Source organism: Penicillium coprophilum (genome assembly GCF_028826855.1).
Source record: "Penicillium coprophilum strain IBT 35676 chromosome Unknown utg000005l_segment0_segment0, whole genome shotgun sequence".
NCBI lineage: Eukaryota > Fungi > Ascomycota > Eurotiomycetes > Eurotiales > Aspergillaceae > Penicillium > Penicillium coprophilum.
The window spans coordinates 3,124,478-3,144,707 of record NW_026622724.1 but is presented as its reverse complement, the minus strand read 5'-3'; the positions used below and the strand labels follow the sequence as shown (position 1 = coordinate 3,144,707).

The 20,230-nt window shown below is 33.9% G+C and overlaps 1 protein-coding gene across 1 annotated transcript; it reads right to left on the bottom strand.

The window, feature by feature from the left end:
- Window positions 1–8,149: 8,149 nt before the first annotated feature.
- Window positions 8,150–8,867, bottom strand: N7500_008712 (uncharacterized protein; the record flags this gene model as incomplete). The annotated part of the gene is made up of 2 exons (XM_056679856.1): window positions 8,150–8,278; window positions 8,718–8,867. Coding segments are annotated over 2 exons (279 nt in total), but the record flags the coding sequence as incomplete, so codon positions are not given.
- Window positions 8,868–20,230: the final 11,363 nt, after the last annotated feature.

Here is a 20,230-nt window from a genome sequence, read left to right as displayed (position 1 = left end):
GTGAACTTAGTCGATAGTGCCTAGAAGATATAGTCACTATTTATATATTGATAGAACGTGCTATTTACTACCCTAGTATAGCCCCTAAGGAAGGCTATTGTCTAGTATACAATAAGTCTATACTAGAGTAAGTGTACCCAAAGAGTATTATAGATCAAAAAGTTAATAAGAAGATAGTATTCCACTATAAGGGAGAGCTAAGTATATACTATAGTATCGAAGAAAATCCTTAAATAGCGCATAATACTAGTAGCGCTATAGGAACGAAAAGCGCGCCTATCGACGTGTATAGCGTAGCTTTGTTTAATTTTATTATCTTTACGCTAAACTCTTCCTTAATAAAGATTCCTAGGATAATTATTATAAATACTATCTTGATAACCTTAACCCCTAATATAGTCTTTTGACTTTCCACTCCACACTTATTGCGCTAGGGTTCTATCTATTCTACCTAGGCGATAAAAGTAAGAAATCAGACAAGAGATTCTAATAATAGGTTACAAAATTAACTCTTCTAAATCATATTAACGAACACTTAGTGTTAACGGACTCTTTAGCCGTAGTCTTCTGCCCTTATCTATATTGCGAAGAAAGGAAGTATATTAATAACTTATATCTCTAGTGGCACTTCTTTGATATATATTCTATAGAAGAGCCCCAGTTAAATTGTGTTAAACGAAAAAGAAAGTGGTAGCTTTAGTTAGAGCCTATAGAAACTACTTTTGGGAATTTAAGTGATAAAATATTGCCGAGTTTAGAGGATTATTTTCTTACTAGCACTCTGCTAACCAGTTTTGAAGATTCGGATATAACCCCCGTAGATGATTTATTTATGGAATTTGTACGCTTGGATGATAACTAGGTATAGGGTATTGACCAGGATTCTATCGTTGATAATGACTATTACTAGAAATAAAGGTGCTTGGTGTTACACTAATTGTCACTCCTGGCTATTTATTACACGATTAAACGATGCTAGATTGATAGTATATTTGTTAGGCATAGATTTAGTGTTGATACTTATATCTTTCTTCATATACTTTCCTTAACCAAACCCTGGGTGTGTGGTTAAGAGTGGGAGTGATTGTACTTTACCTTAAGAATTACGGCATATAGTACCCCTGACTTTCCAGTACTTCCGGAAATTGGTGTCACCACGTATATACTTCGATGGATTCTCGACCCCTAGTGTCAAGATAGCTAGTCTGTTCTATTGCGTTTGATAATCGCATAGGGAGAGGGCAATAACCCGTTCTAGCTTGCTCGAGGATCTCAACTGGGGTATTTTTACATATAAATGTGCGATCACCCTGCGATCTGGATGGGTATAAAGGGGGATATCAGTATAAAAACCATAGCGTATAGACAACCAGCACCTGACACCCTTAGATATATATCCCCTCAGTATGGCTCTATAAGTATATATTTCATAGGCTCACACACCGGTTCTAGGCAGGCCATTAGTGATATATAAAGTATAGGTCTAAGTGCTCAATCTCGCTCTAATCCTATCTAGTATTTTACGAGTAAAGTAATTACCCTGGTATCACCTATATCACTAGTTCGACAGCCTACACCAATCAAGCGTATCCACTTACAAAACCCGGTTTTATAAAACAAGGTCACTAGGCTCGAATACTATAATATTTATAGAGAAGCGAAACTTAAAGGAAGTCTCTTTTATATTTACGCTAGTGATATAGAAAACCTGGTAGGTAAAACTATATCTAAAGAGATCTATATACTATCGATCTTTTCTCTGTACACTATAGGGTTAGGTAACGTAGTTCTATCTAAGTAGAAAAAGAAAGTGAGTGTAATCGTTTAATCTAAGAGCGGGAGGATAAGCTATATTATAAATTATATTCTAAGGGACAAGGCTATTTATATAGCTACCCTATAGTTATCTTATCCAGAGTTAGCGTAGCTAGATATTTCGCTTAATAATACTAAAGTGGATAATAGAGATAATACCGATATCGAAGGTATAGATTCCGATGATTCCGGTACCGATAAAGATAATTGCGATAAAGATACCGATAAAGACAGTGAAGATAGGTCGGAAGTAATACACAAGCTACTAACCTTAAATCCGTTATCTAATCGATACCCTACCTTATCTCTATTTTAGTTATAGAATTTAACCACCCTATTTTTGTTTATATCTATCTATATAATAGGTAGGATATTATCTTTCGTGCTACTATATACGCCTATATCGAGCTTAGAGTACTCCTTATAAATACTATATATAATTATACTTAGATCTAGAGTTTCGTTAGTACTAATAGTATATCGGTAGAACTATTACGCACTAGAACAATCGTCTATATCAAGGAGACCAAAAGATAATAAATATCCTATATAGCTATAGTTATCGTTAGACTATATCACGTATTAGCGATTATAATCGATAACTATAAGACTACTACCTAAGGTAGCGTATATATAGACACTAGCGAGAAGTAGGAAGATAGAGAAAGTTATGTTTCCAATATTTATAAGGATTAAAAGATAATAGATAGATTAGTATCTCTAGCCTTAAGCTATTGTGAAAAGCGACGATTTTGTACAGTATATATATATCTACGAATTTAAATGTCTATAAGTCTCTTGATACACTATGATAAAAACCGTGGCAATACGCGCGTAACACGCTTTACGGCACCCTTTGTGGTACCCTTTGCGGCACCCTTTGCGGTACCCTTTGCGGCACCCTTTGCGGTACCCTTTGCGGCACCCTTTGCGATATACTCTGCGACACACTTTTTTGAGTCGAGGTCCCACTAATTCCTAACTTAATTTTAGCTCCTAAGCTAGCTTATATCCCTACCCCCTGATATATAGCTTTACCGAGATAGATAGGTAGAGTTGTGATATATACTGTCTGGTGGTATAGTGCTAAGGTAGATTGGGGTTACTACTCTAGGAGTCGCACTATAAACTTAAGTATTAGCGCTATTTTATAAATTGCTAGTATAGTTTAATGACTTTTTAGTCTATAGCCTAACTTAGATATATAAAGGTAGGTATTCTTCTATATTAATCCTCGATTATATATCCTAAAGTCTATTAGGCTTAAACGTAAGTTTTGTTAATATCTAATAAATACTATATATACTAATACCGCCTAGAATAAAGGGAATTATTACCTGGTTTTATGTCTCTTATTATGATATTAATTCCTATTGTATGAAGATTAAATTTATAGGAAACGAGCCTAGATCCTATTTTGTTTATATTTAGTTGTATTTACTCCCTACTAAGCGGCGTATTAATATCAATACACTATATATAAATTTCTTAGAGGAAACTAATCTTCTATTATCGAAGGATTAGCGAGAGTTTATCTATAAGAAGAAGGATCAAATTATATTTAAAGAATATATTGTTTAGGTAAAGTAGGAGTGGGACCTTTAGGTTACTTCTCGCGAATACTAATATATCAATAAATCTATATAATATAATAGGGGCTTATATATTTATCTATTTAGTGGTATTAGTATATATTAGTCTTATTTCGAGTTCTTAAGGCGGGGTAGATTAGAAAATCCGACTAAGGGTAAGATTATTAGATATAGGAGGAGTTAGTATAAGAACACTATTATAAGTCTAAGTTCTATAGTACGTATCTATTCTACAATTTTATATATATTAATTCTATAACTCTAACTAGAGTACTACTAAGTAACTTAAATCATTCGAGACCTTACTATAGTAGTCTAATATAGATACTATTCTAAGTTATTTACCACTATACTAGAACACTACTAAGAATAGGGATTAGGGGGTAGAGTAACCATAATAGGGTATTTTTAGCACTCTGATTATTTATCGTATTTTTCTAAGTCTATAGGTAAGTCGAAATTAGTTATAAGTAGATATAGTAGTCTACTAGAGAGTAGGGACACACTAGAGAGTAGGAACACACTAGAGAGTAGGGATATACTAGAGAGTAGGGATACACTAAAGAGTAGGAACGCACTAGAGAGTAGGGACGCACTAAAGAGTAGGGACACACTAGAGAGTAGGGACACACTAGAGAGTAGGGACGTACTAGAGAGTAGGGATACACTAGAGAGTAGGGACACACTGGAGAGTAGGGACACACTAGAGAGTAGGGACACACTAAAGAGTAGGGACACACTAGAGAGTAGGGACACACTAGAGAGTAGGGATATACTAGAGAGTAGGGACACACTAAAGAGTAGGGACACACTAGAGAGTAGGGACGCACTAGAGAGTAGGGACGCACTAGAGAGTAGGGACACACTAAAGAGTAGGGACACACTAGAGAGTAGGGACACACTAGAGAGTAGGGACACACTAGAGAGTAGGAACGCACTAGAGAGTAGGGATATACTAAAGAGTAGGGACGTACTAAAGAGTAGGGATATACTAAAGAGTAGGGATACACTAGAGAGTAGGGATATACTAGAGAGTAGGGATACACTAGAGAGTAGGGACACACTAGAGAGTAGGGATACACTAAAGAGTAGGGACACACTAAAGAGTAGGGATAGACTAGAGGGGGAGTAGAGGCTGGGTATAACGCACGGACCCACTAGAGCCGGTAAAGCGCGACACGGGTTTAAGTGTTGTAGGTATATTTAAAATTATAATGGCGCTTCTTTCTATCCCTTTGTATAAGATTTTTCTCCTCTTTTATTTAAAGTAGAATAAGAAGAAAATAGAAGTAAGCGAGAACCTTCTTGGTCACCGAATAAACACCCTCGCCCTTTAACAGCTACAATATTATTAGGGATACGTAATTATAAAGTTATAGTATCTTAGATATAAAGAGTATAACCTAATAGGAACCCGAGAGATCGCCGAGAAAAATATAGAGAAACTTTTTAGGATATTTGAAATCGAAGGCTATAGTAACCTAGAGCCTAAGCACAGAGTTACCGCGACTATTAATTAGGAGGTCCTAAGAAAAGCACTTACAAAATCAAATCTTACCCTAGAAGTACTTATCGATCTAAGAAATCAGCTAAATCTCCTATTAGAAGGAGAGGATATCCTTACTTATATATATAGGAAATATTGTCTAAAAGCTAGCGAGAGATTTAGAGAAACTATATAGCTAGTTAATCTTTATCTAAATAGTAGGGTAGTATTAAAAAATATCGAATAGAGACTAATAATATTATAGATATCTCGATCGATACACTTACCTAATTACGCGAAGAATCGACATAAAGTATAAGCTTCACTATCGGCGAAATATATTATACCCTTAGGTTATACTAAATTTCACAAAACCCTACTTAGGAGCAGAAATGGTAGGCTAGACTTAGTTCCGAAGACTATCGTAAATAAATACAGCGCTTATAACGTAACAATTAACAGTATCGTATTTTAGATAAGTTATTACTATATATTAGGCTATAGAAGCCACTACAATCTTCCTAAATCACTAGGATATTAGGCCTAAAATACCTAGAGGTATATTTAATAATTGTATACCTTGTATATAGCTAACTTCCTTCCTAGATACTAAACTATTATCTATATATAGTCCTAGAAATATAGACAAAATTTCTTAAATCTTAGGATAGGTAGCTTATCGACTCGGATTCTATGTCCTATATTAAAGGATTAATACCTAGTATCGCTATAGTAGACTAAAAATGTATCACCGATCTTATAGATTCAAAAAGATATTTCCTCTTCTTAGAACAACTTAATATAGGGAAGTCCTTAAGAGTCGCTTTCTCTAAATACCTAGGAGAATATTATCTCTTACTACACTTATCTAAGATACACTATTTATTAAGAGACTAGTAAGAGCACTCTACTATCTCTATCCTCTAAAATTTAAACAAAGCCTTCGAAAAGTTATACTTACTTAATAGAATCTTGTCGGAACTAGAGGCCTCCTTAAAGTCTAGATAATAGAATATAAGTTCACAATAATATAACAAACTAAATACCTATTTATTATATCTATACTATAGCTTTAGCTTTTTACTTATAGGTATTTTGTCCACTAAGGAGGCCGCGTAAGAAATTTTCGATAATAATTCGAATATTTCACTATAGATATAAGCCTAAGTAAGCTTACTATATTAGCTTCCCGATTAGGCTTTAAGTCGGACTAAATTAGGTAGCTTCGAAGTAGAAATTTAGGGTAATATATAGTATAAGGCTTTTTTAAATCTCTAAGTAGGGAGGAGTTCTATAAATACGAAGAGCGAAAGGTATAATCGATATTAAATAGACTTTAGAGTATATTACAGAACCTTCCTAGTTCTCTAGCGGAGGACAATAGTATAGCCCGATTTACAATAAATAACCTAGAACTCGAAGTAAGCCACCGATTTAATAGCCTAGCACAAGATAAGTATCTATAGTAGCGTAGAAACATTTTTTATAATTAAATCTTTAGTCCTAATTAGCCACTGTCGGAATATATAACGTCGCTCGGCGTGGTAAAAGATATTATTAGGTCGTTCTTCGGCAAAAGTTTATTTTTTTAGCCAATTTTCGATAAACGATAAGCTATACCTATCTAAAGTCCTATAAGGCTTACTAAGACCGCGCTAGGATCTATCGATCCTGATATAGATTTTGAAGAGTGGTATCTATAAGTTTAACCTATAAATCTATCGCCTTCGGAAGTACCCTAGCCCTTAATAAACTCCGGATTAGAGTTAGTAGAGGAAGATACTAGTGAGCTAATAGAGTTAGCTAATTACCTAAGTGGAACTCCCGATCGTGATACTCTACTATTAGTAGCTGGTTTCGAGGAAATATCTTAACAAATAGAAACAAAAAACTACCTATCCGTTCGAAATAAGGTACCTGATATTCTTTTAATATAGTATCAATTATAGTAAGAAGTGATTGTTTTGTACCTATTCGAATCAAGAGTCTATTATAAATTCTTCTTAGGGGGTAGATTTAACCTATAAGTAGTCTTACACAATCTAGTAAGTAATTATCTCTTTATAGTGATTAATAAGTATAGAATAGGTACCCTAGATATAAATAAGGTATATAAAGTAGCTTTAAAAGAATAGTTAATACTTATCGGGAAAATAGACAATCTAAGTTATAGAAATAATATAGAAGGGACGATTTTATTAGATAAACTCTATAATTACGTTCTATACTATGATATTTATATAGGAAAAAGAAAGGTAGATTCTATAGACAATCGATTAGGAAAGTGTTATTAGGAAACGGCACCTAATAAGTAATTATAAGGAATAAAACTGTTTTCTTATTCTTTAATCAATTTTTTATCTTATAGAGGATATTACTCCCTCCGCCACTTATCTATAGTTTTATACCCCCTTTTAGTCTAATAATAAGCTTCACTCTTATCTAAAGGATTATACCTCTAAGTAGATAGTGGTAGTAGTTAACGACACTATAGTGGTGTACTATATAGTATACCTTATAGGTACTACGATAGATACTTTACCTATAATAAATTCTAATAGGCCTTATATCGCCCTACTATCTTTTATCTTAGTGTAGCGCTCACTATCCCTTCTATACTTAGAATATACTAGGTAGATACTTATAAGCTGTATAGTTAAGTGAACTAACTAGAGTATAGGAGTCTAGATTATAAGTATAGCGGCTTACCACTATAGTTATATATCTATATTAGAATACAAAGTATAGAATATAGACCTATTTATAGCGTGGAAAATCCTCTAGGTGAATAATATAGGTTAAAACAAAGAAGCTTTACTATTTATTATAGACACAAAAATAGTACTATAAATATTTTTTTGGCTTTCTATCACTTTAATTGTAGTCCCGACGGACAAAGTTCTATTTTGTTTATATATTTAGTAGCCCCGATAGGTAGAGATTTACAAACCTAGTAATTAATATTCTTCTTAGCTCCTTATATTTTATATCTAATATATCCTATCAAGGTAAATATTATTGATATATTTACTAATATAGATTCCTAAAGGAAATACCTAGTGGTAATAACACTTTAAACTCTAATATCCCCCTAGGTTTACTAGATAAAGAAACTCTTCCTTTCGATCTATTATTATATATTTATATCTTAAGTTTAAATAATACTAACCTTTAGTAGATCCTCTACAGAACTAGAAGTATTCACCTTCTCGATAAATAACTACGCTAACTTAGAAAGATATAGTATACCTAGGCCTTACTTAGGGTCGCCTAAATAAGTTAGTCGGTCACTTAGTGAAGTCACGATAGACCTAATAGCCTCGATATGTTCTTTAATACTATCGCGAGACCTTCTCTTTATTAAACACTCCCCTATATTTACTATCTAATAGTTAGAGTTAGTTATTATATTTATTAAGTACTATACCTATCTTGATTTCGCCTTTCGATATAAGAAGTATATTACTACAATCCAATAAGGGATAAGAGGTCTTTAACTTATAGTGGATAAAAATAACCCCTCTAAGGATTTCCTTATAGATAGTTACTATATCTACTTCACTAAAGCGAATATTCGTTACTATATAACTAAGGCTAATAGCCAAATAATAATATTTGTATACAATATAGAATTTCCCTCTAGATTAAAAGCCTTCTATTAAATACACTAAGTTTTAGTGTATAATAGATTGAACTTGTCTAAAAGTGTGGGTATTTTGAATACTACACTACTTAAGAAAGTAGGTAGGTAGGTTCTTAGTGTCTTTAAGCCCTATCACGCCTAGGCCTACCTAGTTAATATTGTAAGATAGATAGTACTATACCGGTGATTCCACTTTAATAGTTGATAAGCTATTAATATTTTTAGTTAGAATAATAGGGACCCTAAGTCGATATATATAATTATTTTGGACTAATTTCTTATTAGGTTTCTTAATTTTGGTGCTTTCCTTAACGATACTTTCCTTGTCGAGCTATAGTTTCTTAGGAAATTAAGTTTCGCGCTTCTCTCGATTTAAATTAGATACTATTTTAAACTAGTTATAAAAGTAGAAATAAAATATTAACACTTTATATCCGAAGTACTATCCTTATTTATATATTTAAGGATTATATTTCGATAACTAATACTCGCCCTAGGCACTCTATATTCGTGGTTATATTTTTAGTGTTGTAGGGTGGAGACTTAGTAAATACTTTAAAGTTACGACTGCCTAAATTACCTATATATCTCTAGTATTTACTAACGTGTTAGGTATAGGACGTATAGCTAAATATAGTTGAAAGTAGCCTATTAGTAAATTTTCTCGATATAAGTGATTTTATATAAATCTAGTATTTTAGCTAAGAGACTAAATTAAAGAACACTTTTCTATTCCACTGTATTTAAGTACTTAATTTTTGGTCAACAAAGTAACTATATATTTATGGAAATTCTACGCTTTCACAATGCCTGATATTGTGTATTGCCCTGTTCTCTAGCGTCTTTATATTCGTTTCGTTTCTCACAGCCTAAGGAAGGTACGTAAGCTTCTAGTTTGACCCTAAGGCTAGAACTTAGGTTCGAATAGCTCGACGTTCTTATCTACGCGTGACCTAACCAAGTTCCTGATATTATCCCGAGTTTGTGCTTGTATATATACTGGTTTAAGATAAGAGGGTGTTTTATAATAAAGGGAGAGAATAGGGCTTACCTAGGATAATTATTTTCCCTAATTGATTTCCTATCTCTATATTAAGCTACTTTTCCTAGCTAATATATCCGCTATATATGTCGATAAGCCTATTCTTACTAATGTGCTAAACTTTATCTTCTGATTAAGCGCGTAGTGGATTGTAAATTAAGATATAAAGTATCTACTTAGCGTAAGTAGATAGTATCACTAATATAGAAATAGGCACGAACGTATCTGTTATCTTGCCTGATAAGGGTCTGGAGTAGGTCTTATACACTCTTATAATCACTAACCCTATCTAACTACTAGATAAGCGAGATTATCTATATACGTACTTAAGCCTTTTTATAGCTATTAAGAAGCTCCTTAATATATGGTAATTAAGCCGCGATACTAATACCGGTAGCAATTATAAAAGTATATCTATAGTCGCCGATATTATAGTTTAATCTCTAACTAATAGATAACGGACTAAAAGGGCTATCAATCTATACCCTATATTCTCTATTTAGCTTAATACGATCGAAGAGTCTCTTTGTGAAACCGGAACGAGGACGAAGTAAGATTAAGATTGAAACCGCCCGGCTATTAATATTATTCTCCTACTAGCTAATAGCAAAAGGGTGTGATTAAAAAATATAAAAGATTCCTACGGAAGGAACTCCTAGGTTAATATATTGACCGGCGCGTATAACCTATAGTCTAGGTAATAATAGTGTTATTCGAGTAATATTACCTATATAGGGTTGTAGATTTATTTATATATAGCTTCTTCCTATCACTATATTACGATAGATAATACGAATTAGCTACAAAACCCCTATAATAACGAAGGTATAAGCGAATACTAGTGGGAATACCCAAAAATTCCCTTTGGCCGACCGGATATACTACTACACTCTGTAGATTATTATCACTGTATATCTAATATAGGTGATAAGGAATACTTCGTAAACCCTTTTCTTTACTAATAGCAATATTACTAAAGCCAAAAATATACTAGCGGCCTTACTAATTTTAGTATCTATTTATATTTTAGGAGTACTAGGAAAACTTACTAGGAGACTATAGAATTATATCTTGTTTACCCAAGATATCGCCCTTAATCGAGTAACGATTATAATATAAGCTAGAGCTTTAAATAGAGCCACTAGCGTAAATAATCGATGAATGAATCTATAGGAATAGAGGGAAACTCTAAGAAGACAAGCGCTAAACTCGTAACCACCGCCCAAAAACATTGGAAATAGGTTAATAAGTGAGAGCTTCGCTACCCTCTTACTAGTATCTTGAATAGAATAGACCCGTACAATATTATAGGCACTAGTGCTAGCAAAATAAAGAACTATTAATATTGAATAGGTTCTTAATGTACTTCTAAGACCGGCGAAGCGCTAGTAGGATTAGGTATAAATCATATAGCGCAATAGAAACGGTCGAACACAAGAAGACAAGAAAGGAGAGGTTAATAAGAATAAGAATATATATAATATAAGGCGATATAATATAAATAAGAGAGCTATAAGACCGAGGACTACGCTATAGATTACCTCCAGTGTTGTTAAAAAACGAGTGATAGCAAAATAAGTCATTTCAGTGAAAAGTCTAGAAACTTATTCATCTACTTTGTGTTACAGACCTATCAGGCACCCAACGACCCAAACTACCCTACCAGCATCATAGGCCATCGAGAGCCAATCAACCTAGATCACATGTAAAGGATACCCCAGCCAACCAGAAATCGTGTCACGTGATCATATAGGTAGTAGACCGGTCGATGGTAGAACGATAGATTCCGCCAAGACAAATCTACCAAGCTACTATCTACCTAACTACCCCCAGGAAGACAGGAGGATATATAAGGACGTTCATTTATATACTTAGTCTAGTTCTTTATCTTCAATCCTATATTATTACTTATATATACCTATACGGACTTACGACTCTTAACTAAGATATAACTTAACAAACACTACGAGCTAGACTAATACCCCAGTATAGATCTACTCGGCGCTCTACCTAGTATCGTTTCCTCGACACAACTTCTAGGGACTTAGGCTACAGTAAGGCCTATAGATAAGGTAATAGCTTAGTGACAACAGACGTATTGTTAACGTAGGAAACCCGAGGTATATTAAGGTAACTATACCCTAAACTACCTAACCTAACCGTGACTAGTTAGCTAGTGTATAATATATTAAAGACTATCTCGATCTTAGTCTCGAGTCTAAACAAACGACAATATATCTCAAATCGAAAAGAGAGTAGTATAGGCTCTAGTCTAGTAACCTAAGAAAGAAGAACCGGACTCCGACAACGAGAGAGATAAGACAATCGCGAAATAGGAAAAGTAACTAGCCGATCTACGACGTAACCTAGAGAAGGCTATATAGGCCATTAATAATCACAACGCGAACAATAGTAGTAAGTTCGGGTAAGTCAACGACTTCCTCGAATAACTTAAGTAATAGGTAATCGTATCTACACTAGCTAGCACCGTAGGTATACTATAACTTCCTAAGGTAGAATACTTTAAAGGAACCCGATCTAAGCTTTAAGGATTCCTTACGTAAATAGATATATACTTAGATATAAACCGAGATAAGTTACCTAGTGAAGCTAGTAAGGTGATTTTTGTATCTACTTACTTACGCGGACAAGCCTAGAACTAGCTCGAGCTATATATATATAACTACTATAAAAAGACGCCGGAAGAATAGTCTTTTACCACTACTTCTATCTTTAAAAGCTATACTAGCTTTAGATAATACCTAGAACGAATATTCGGAGATATCGACACCTAACGAATAGCCGAAAGAAGATTATAGAAGATTAAGTAGTAGGGTAGTATATCAGTCTATATCTCCGAATTCTAGTAGATTATATCCTACTTAGACTTACCCGATCGAGTGTATATTCTATACTTCGAAGTAGGGTTAAAGCTAGAAGTTAAGGATAAACTAGCACAAATCGATAGACCTAACACTTTAGACTAACTTATCGCTATTGTGGTCAAGATTAATAACTATATTAACGAGAGATATTATAAGCGACAAGAAATAGAGTAGTAGAAGAAGGGTAAATTATATAGATTTAATCGATTTCGATAGTATAGGCGCTATAAGAAAGTACTATATGATAATAACCTATATAGCCCGAAACTGATAGAGTTAGATACCACTCAAGATAAGTAGAAAGAGCGTCGGTAGAAAAACCTTTGTTTTGTATATAGGAAACTAGGACACTATATCTAAGAATATAAGAATAAGAGGCCTAACGGACCGAGGCCTAGGTACTAGGCTCTACATAAAGAACTATATATAACGCGCGAATAGGTACTACACAAAGAACTATATATAATATAAGAAAATAAATACCTAATTAGCGAGTTATTAGAAGATCTCTTGGTAAGATAGAATAACCTAAGCCTAGAAGAGATATTAGCCGGCAACCTATATATTGAAAGGTTAGCCGAAGGACTATAAGCGGAATTCCCAGAAATTGAGTGGGATACGATAGAAAGTTAAGGATGGACCTAGTATATAAACCTAGGAGATAGCGACTCCCAGGAAATAGGTAATAACTTTTAGGAGCAAGAAGTGGGTTACCTAGGGACACCAGTCACGTCCCTAGGAAACTAGGAGAACCTAGAGACCTCCTAAGGGGCTAATTATAGCGTAGAGCCTAACACACCACTAAGGATAAACTAAGCGATCCTAATTAAGGGACTCGAAGACTTAGAAGAAGGAATACCTAAGTACAACTATAGATAGAACTATAGAGAAGCCAAAATAGAGCTTTAGGACCGCCTCTAAGAATAGAGTTAGGTCGACGCGTTAGAAGGAAGGATACTTAATATTATGAATAGAAACAATCTAATAGGATACCCTTATAACGATTCCGCTTATATATATAGAGGATATATACAATACCTAGAGTATAGTAGGATGGCTAGCGTGATATACTATAACGAACTATACACGATTTATAGGTCTAGTAAGTTAGATCTAGGCATTGAACTAAGGCCACTAGTGTGGATAAAGAAACTATAATAGCGAAAAGAATACTAAGGAATTTAGTACAATAGGCGATAAATATATAATTATCGGAACTAGCTAACCGAATATCTCGCCGCGATAATATCGGGAACCTATATTAAACTCTATATAGAGTTACCTACCAGAAAAGCCTAGACACTTATTAACTTAGGGGCTATAAATAACTTTATAAGCCTAATATTCTAGGAAGAATAAAGAATTTAAACCTAAGGATTACCTTATATAATCCTAGTCAGCGGACTAGATAGAGAGATACTCTTAGGAGGAGTAACCGAAGAAACTATAATACTTCGTATAAATATCAACTAGTACCCAGAAAATATTAAGTTTAATATTCTAGCTATCGGGAACTATAATATCGTTCTTGGTATACTATAGCTCTAAAGGTATAACCCTAGTATTAACTAGTAGAAGGAAACTATCGAATTTAATAGATATAGGTATATCGAATAGGGACCCTATAATCGATTATAAATCAGGAAATAACCTATAATAAGATAGGACAAAACCCCTATAGCCACTAGATAAGCACTAGATATATCTAACCAAGAATTGTTAGAATATATACTTATTAAAAGCGAAAAGCTATATATAACCAATAGCGAACCCTAGATTCTAGAAGAGTATAAGGATTACTAGGACGTATTCACCCTACTAGAGGAGGGTGAACTACCTAAGTATAGTCTATTCGACCACGAAATCAATATTATAGAAGGCTCTAAACTAACCTTTAAGCCTATCTATCAATTATTGTAGAAAGAATCCGATATACTTAAGGAATATATCGATAATAACCTAAAGAAAGGTTATATCTAAGCCTCGAAATCACCGGCCGGATACCTAATTATCTTTGTACCTAAGAAAGATAGATAGTTATAACTTTGTGTAGACTATCGATATTTAAATTCGATCACTATTAAGGACCGATACCCGCTACCACTTATTCACGAGATATAGGGTAGGATCGGAGGGGCAAAATACTTCACGAAGTACAATATCACTAATACTTACTATTGTATTAGGATCAAGCTAGGACACGAATAGAAGATAGCTTTTAGAACTAAGTTCGGACACTATAAATACCGAGTGATACCGTTTGGCCTTACTAACGTACCTACTATATTTTAGCGATTTATCTTTAAGGTACTCGAAGAATACTTAGATATCTTTGTTATCGCCTATCTTAATGATATTTTAGTGTTCTCTAAGACTATAGAGGAATACGTATAGTATAATAGGAAGGTACTATAAAAGCTAAGGGAAGCAGAAGTCACCCTTAAACTTAAGAAATACGAGTTTTATATACAAGAAACTATATTCCTTAGATATCGTATTAGTCCCGATAGACTAGGAATAGAGGAAGACAAAGTCAAAAGTATTATAGATTAGCTAACGCCTAAAAACGTTAAGGAAGTATAATAGTTCCTTAGACTAGCTAACTATTACCAGAAGATCATCGATAGATACACTAATATAGCTATAGGGCTATATCAGCTAACTAAGAAGGAATAACCCTTCTTATAGGATAAATAAGTAGAGTAATCTTTTAATAAGCTTAAAAGGCTATTCGCTTAAGGAACTATTATCACTATATTCGACTACGAATAACCTATTATTATAGAAATAGATATATTAGATTACACCCTAGGAGTAAGACTTACCTAGCTAGGGATAAATAGGAAGTACCGACTAGTGGTATTCTAGTCTAGAAAAATAATCCTAGTAGAGCTTAACTATAATATACACAATAAGGAACTCTTAGCTATAGTATTAGCTTTTTAAGTCTAGAGAGTATACCTTAAAGGAGCTAAATATATAGTGGTGGTCCGATTAGACCACAAAAACCTTATATTCTTCACTATAATAAAAGTGCTTACCTAACAATAAGTATAATAGGCTAAAACCCTAGTATAATACAATTTTAAAATCGAATACTATAAGGGAATAGAGAATAGCTAAGCAGACACTCTTAGTAGATAACTAGATTATAAGTTAGGAACCAAAGTAGCGGAACCCACTATCCTAAAACAAAATTTAGATAGAATAATCTTATACAATCGATAAATACTAGCTACCACGCTAGAACTATAGGATAATAAACTAATCTAGAGGATCAAGTAAGAAGCAGAAAAAGACCAAATCCAAGAATTAGCCGGAGACAATAGTAAGTTAGTTAGAAATCAGGAAGGAACTATCCTAATATATAGACTAATCTATATGCCCTTAAGTATAAGGAAAGAAGTGATCTAGAAACACTACGACAACCCTACTTATAGATATATAGGAATAGAAAAGACTATCGAGTATATCTTACGAAACTATTATTTTCTAAATATATATCGAAAAGTTAGATTCTATATCAAGAATTACGATATATACTAAAGAAATAAGCTAGTATAATATACACTATATAGAGAAATATAACTATCTAAGACTCCCGCGAAACCATAGGATTAGATTATAATAGACTTTATTATAAAGTTACTAATCTCTGACAGATATAATATGATTATGGTTATAGTTAATAGGCTAACAAAGTACACTTATATAATTCTAATAATAGAAACTATCACTACTAACATAATAGCTAATATTATCTTACGATATATAGTTACTAACTATAGACTACTAACTAAAATTATATCGGATAGAGATAAACTATTTACCTCTAATATATAGTAATCTTTTACGGATTAACTAGGTATTAAATTAAGAATATCAATAGCCTATCACCCACAAACCAATAGATAAATAGAGAGAGTGAACTAAACACTAAAGTAGTACCTAAGACACTACGTAAACTACCAATAAGATAATTAGGTAGGACTACTACTAACAGCGTAATTAGTATATAATAACACTATATATACAATAACTAATAAATCACTATTTTACACAAATTTTAGGTACTACCTAAGGGTGATTAGAACCCTATAAGGATAGGTAGCTATAGCCGAGTTAGTAAGACTTAAAGCCACCGAACTTAAATAGCTTTACCTATAGCTATCCTAGGATATCGATTTCGTTAACCTCCGAATAAAGAAATACTACGATAACTAGTATAAAGGAGGGCTAGACCTAAAAAAGGGGGAAAAGGTCTACCTACTACAACAAAATATCAAAACAAAACGACTAAGCGACAAACTCGACTATCTATAATTAGGACCCTTTAAAATCGACAAAAAAATAGGATAAGTCAATTATCGATTAAAACTCCTATATAGTATACAAAAACGTCACCTAGTATTCTATATCTTATTACTTAAACCCGCGTTAAACAATACTAAAATCGCTACCGATATAGAACTCGATATAGAAACCGAAGAAGAATACAAAGTTAAATATATCCTAGCAGACCGATAGTATAATAGTTAGTAATAATTACTAGTATAATAGAAAGGTTACCCTACCTCAGAAAATATATAGGAACCTATCGCGAATTTAAGGGGCTACCACTAGCTCGTTTAACAATACTACCAGAAGGTAAAGCGAACTCCGGAACTACAAGAGGTAAGGAAGACTCAGAATCCTAGAAAGAAGAAGGGAGACTAACGATCTCCGACAATATCCAATCGAAGTTAGGATAATCAGCAGTAGCGGCTAACTACTCTAGATCAAGAGTAGAGGAGGAAGGCTGCTTAGGGGACGAATATTTTTCATCGAGAATTTAAAGAAGCTTAGTATTATACTCTAATATTTTAAAACCCTTTTATTTTAAGAAAGCTATTTGTTTTCTTAACTATCGCTAACGCGATATAGCCTCTTGATATTGTTTTTGTTTATTTAGCAATTTTTAGTGTAACTCTATAAGATAAGATTACAGTGTAGATAACTTAGGCTCTAGTAAATCGAGCTTACTTTTATTCTTTTTAATATTAACGGAAAGTTTATCTTTAGTATTATATAATAGATCCTACTTATAAGAAGTGTAGAAATCTCGTTTATATAACCTACCTACCTACGTATAGGTAGCACACTTAGAATAACGATAAGAACGATCTATTATACAAGATATACCTAAACTAAGGTAGTAACTATAAGGAACAGTAGTCACAAAACTATTCGCCTTAATATAGTCCGCTTACGTGCGATAAGTAACTAAAGAATCACGAGGGAGCTTAGGAGTACTTTCCAAGATAGAATCAGCCTTGCGTTTGGGTATAATAGGATAGGAAGGATAGGAAATCTAACTCACTAAAGGAAAGAGGGGACCACGGATTTATAAGCTTCGAGGACAAAACTCCTAGGAAGGAGGAGGTGATATTATAGACCTATTAGGCACCCAACGACCTAAACTACCCTACCAGTATTATAGGCCATCGAGAGCCAATCAACCTAGATTATATATAAAGGACACCCTAGCCAACCAGAAATCGTATCACGTGATTATATAGGTAGTAGACCGGTCGACGGTAGAACGATAGATTCCGCTAAGACAAATCTACCAAGCTACTATCTACCTAACTACCCCTAGGAAGACAGGAGGATATATAAGGACGTTTATTTATATACTTAGTCTAGTTCTTTGTCTTCAATCCTATATTGTTACTTATATATACCTATACAGACTTACGACTCTTAACTAAGATATAACTTGACAAACACTACGAGCCAGACCAATACCCCGGTATAGATCTACTCGGCGCTCTACCTAGCATCGTTTCCTCGACACGACTTCTAGGGACTTAGGCTATAGTAAGGCCTACGGATAAGGTAATAGCTTAGTGACGACAGACGTATCGTTGACGTGGGAAACCCGAGGTATATTAAGGTAACTATACCCTGAACCGCCTAACCTAACCATGACCAGTTAGCCAGTGCGTAACACTTTGGTATATACTAGGGTCGGATTTATAGGTCTTTATCTTCCTATTTACTTCTTTCCTGGCGGTACTTAAGAACTATAATATAGCGGGCCTTAGCTAGTTTGGATTAGTAGAAAATCAAGTATATAATTAAATCCCTATACCCCTAAGTGCTAGCTTAGGCTAGTTCCTATCTTAGCTTTTTGTGGAGAAAGTCTGCGACGCTACTTTCGTGCCCGCGACTCTACCTTCGTGTCTACAATTCTACTCTTATATCTACGGCTCTACTTTTGTTTCTGCGACCCTAATTGCGTCTATATAATTCTACTGTTTTCGAGCGCCTAGAGCTTTATGAAATTAACCTTACCACAGTACTTACTAGCCTATCCCTACTATGGCTTCGGAAATCATCGATAACTCCGGACAAAATATAATTCGCTTACACCCTAGGCAAATAGCCTATATCTACTAGAGAGCTATTATAATAAAGATTAGTATACCCTCTTTGCTATCGGTGGGAGAAAAAAAAGCCTTAGCTAATCTTACTATAGTGAAGATATCTTAACCTAACGAGTTAAATAGTTCCCTCCTAATAGCTACTGCCGAGACTGATCCTAGCTACGAACTAGAAAGTCTTAGCTACAATAGGTATATTCCTAAGATATAAGTTTTTCTATCACACTTTCTACTAAGATCTTGATATTGAAATCCTATCTAGGTATGGTTTACCCTACCTTAGGCATCCTTCCCAAAAGTATTCTTTGAATTAGAAGATCAATTAGGCTAGTTATAGATAGCTAAGCCTTAGTAACTACTTTGGGTACTCAACTGTCTTAATCAAAAGAAGAGACACCGGTAGATAGGGCGCTAGCTTCTCTAAACTATAAGTTGCGTTATATAAAAATATAGTGGGCCTAGTGGAGGCTTTCTTTGATAGCCTATCTACTCACTTTGTTTACAATTACTATAGTTTCGCTATTAATCTTGCGTAAGTCGGCTTAACTCCTACTTTAGAATTAAGTGAGAAAGATCTAGCGAGTATCTATAGAAGTGTTCTTAGGGGCCTTAAATATATCCACGAGTAGCTCTATATAGTCTACGGGGGCGTTAACTATAATAATATTATCCTATACTCCGATAGAGCTATTAAGATAGGTAAGTTATACACAATATTATCCTTTATAGATAGAACACTAATCCCGCTAGTAAATATCGGGGATAGTATGATTAATAATAGTCCCACGTCTATGGATCTTGATCGTGAAAATATTAGTTCACTATTGCTTTAACTAGGTGATTTATATGAATATATGAAAAATCCCGAAAAAATCCCTAGAAAAGCTGCCTATAGGCTGTCGAAGTATACAAATCACTTTATAGAGTATATTGGCTTATTATTATATTTATATATATTTGAGGTTCGGCTACTATTCAATATTATTTAGTCTTACGCTAATAATATATAGTATATATTCTTTTAGTAAGTAGAATCAGATAGTCAGACTTGGTATCTTATACCTTATTATCTAGATATAATTATACACTAGGGGTTTATAACACAAGAAACAGAGACCTAAGCGAGACTGTGGTTCTCTTTCTGATTCATCACTTGCAGCCAAGGCAGAAAATTGCAGGACTCTTGTTGTTAAATTTTTTGCTATTAGTTGAATATAGTTTGTACTAGAGAATTTGATGCCATGCCTTATCCTTTACGCATTCCTAGCCGTTACCCCTGGGATAACATGATATAGAGGAAGATTAACTCTTAGGCACGGAGGGGTTGTTCGTTGCGCAATAT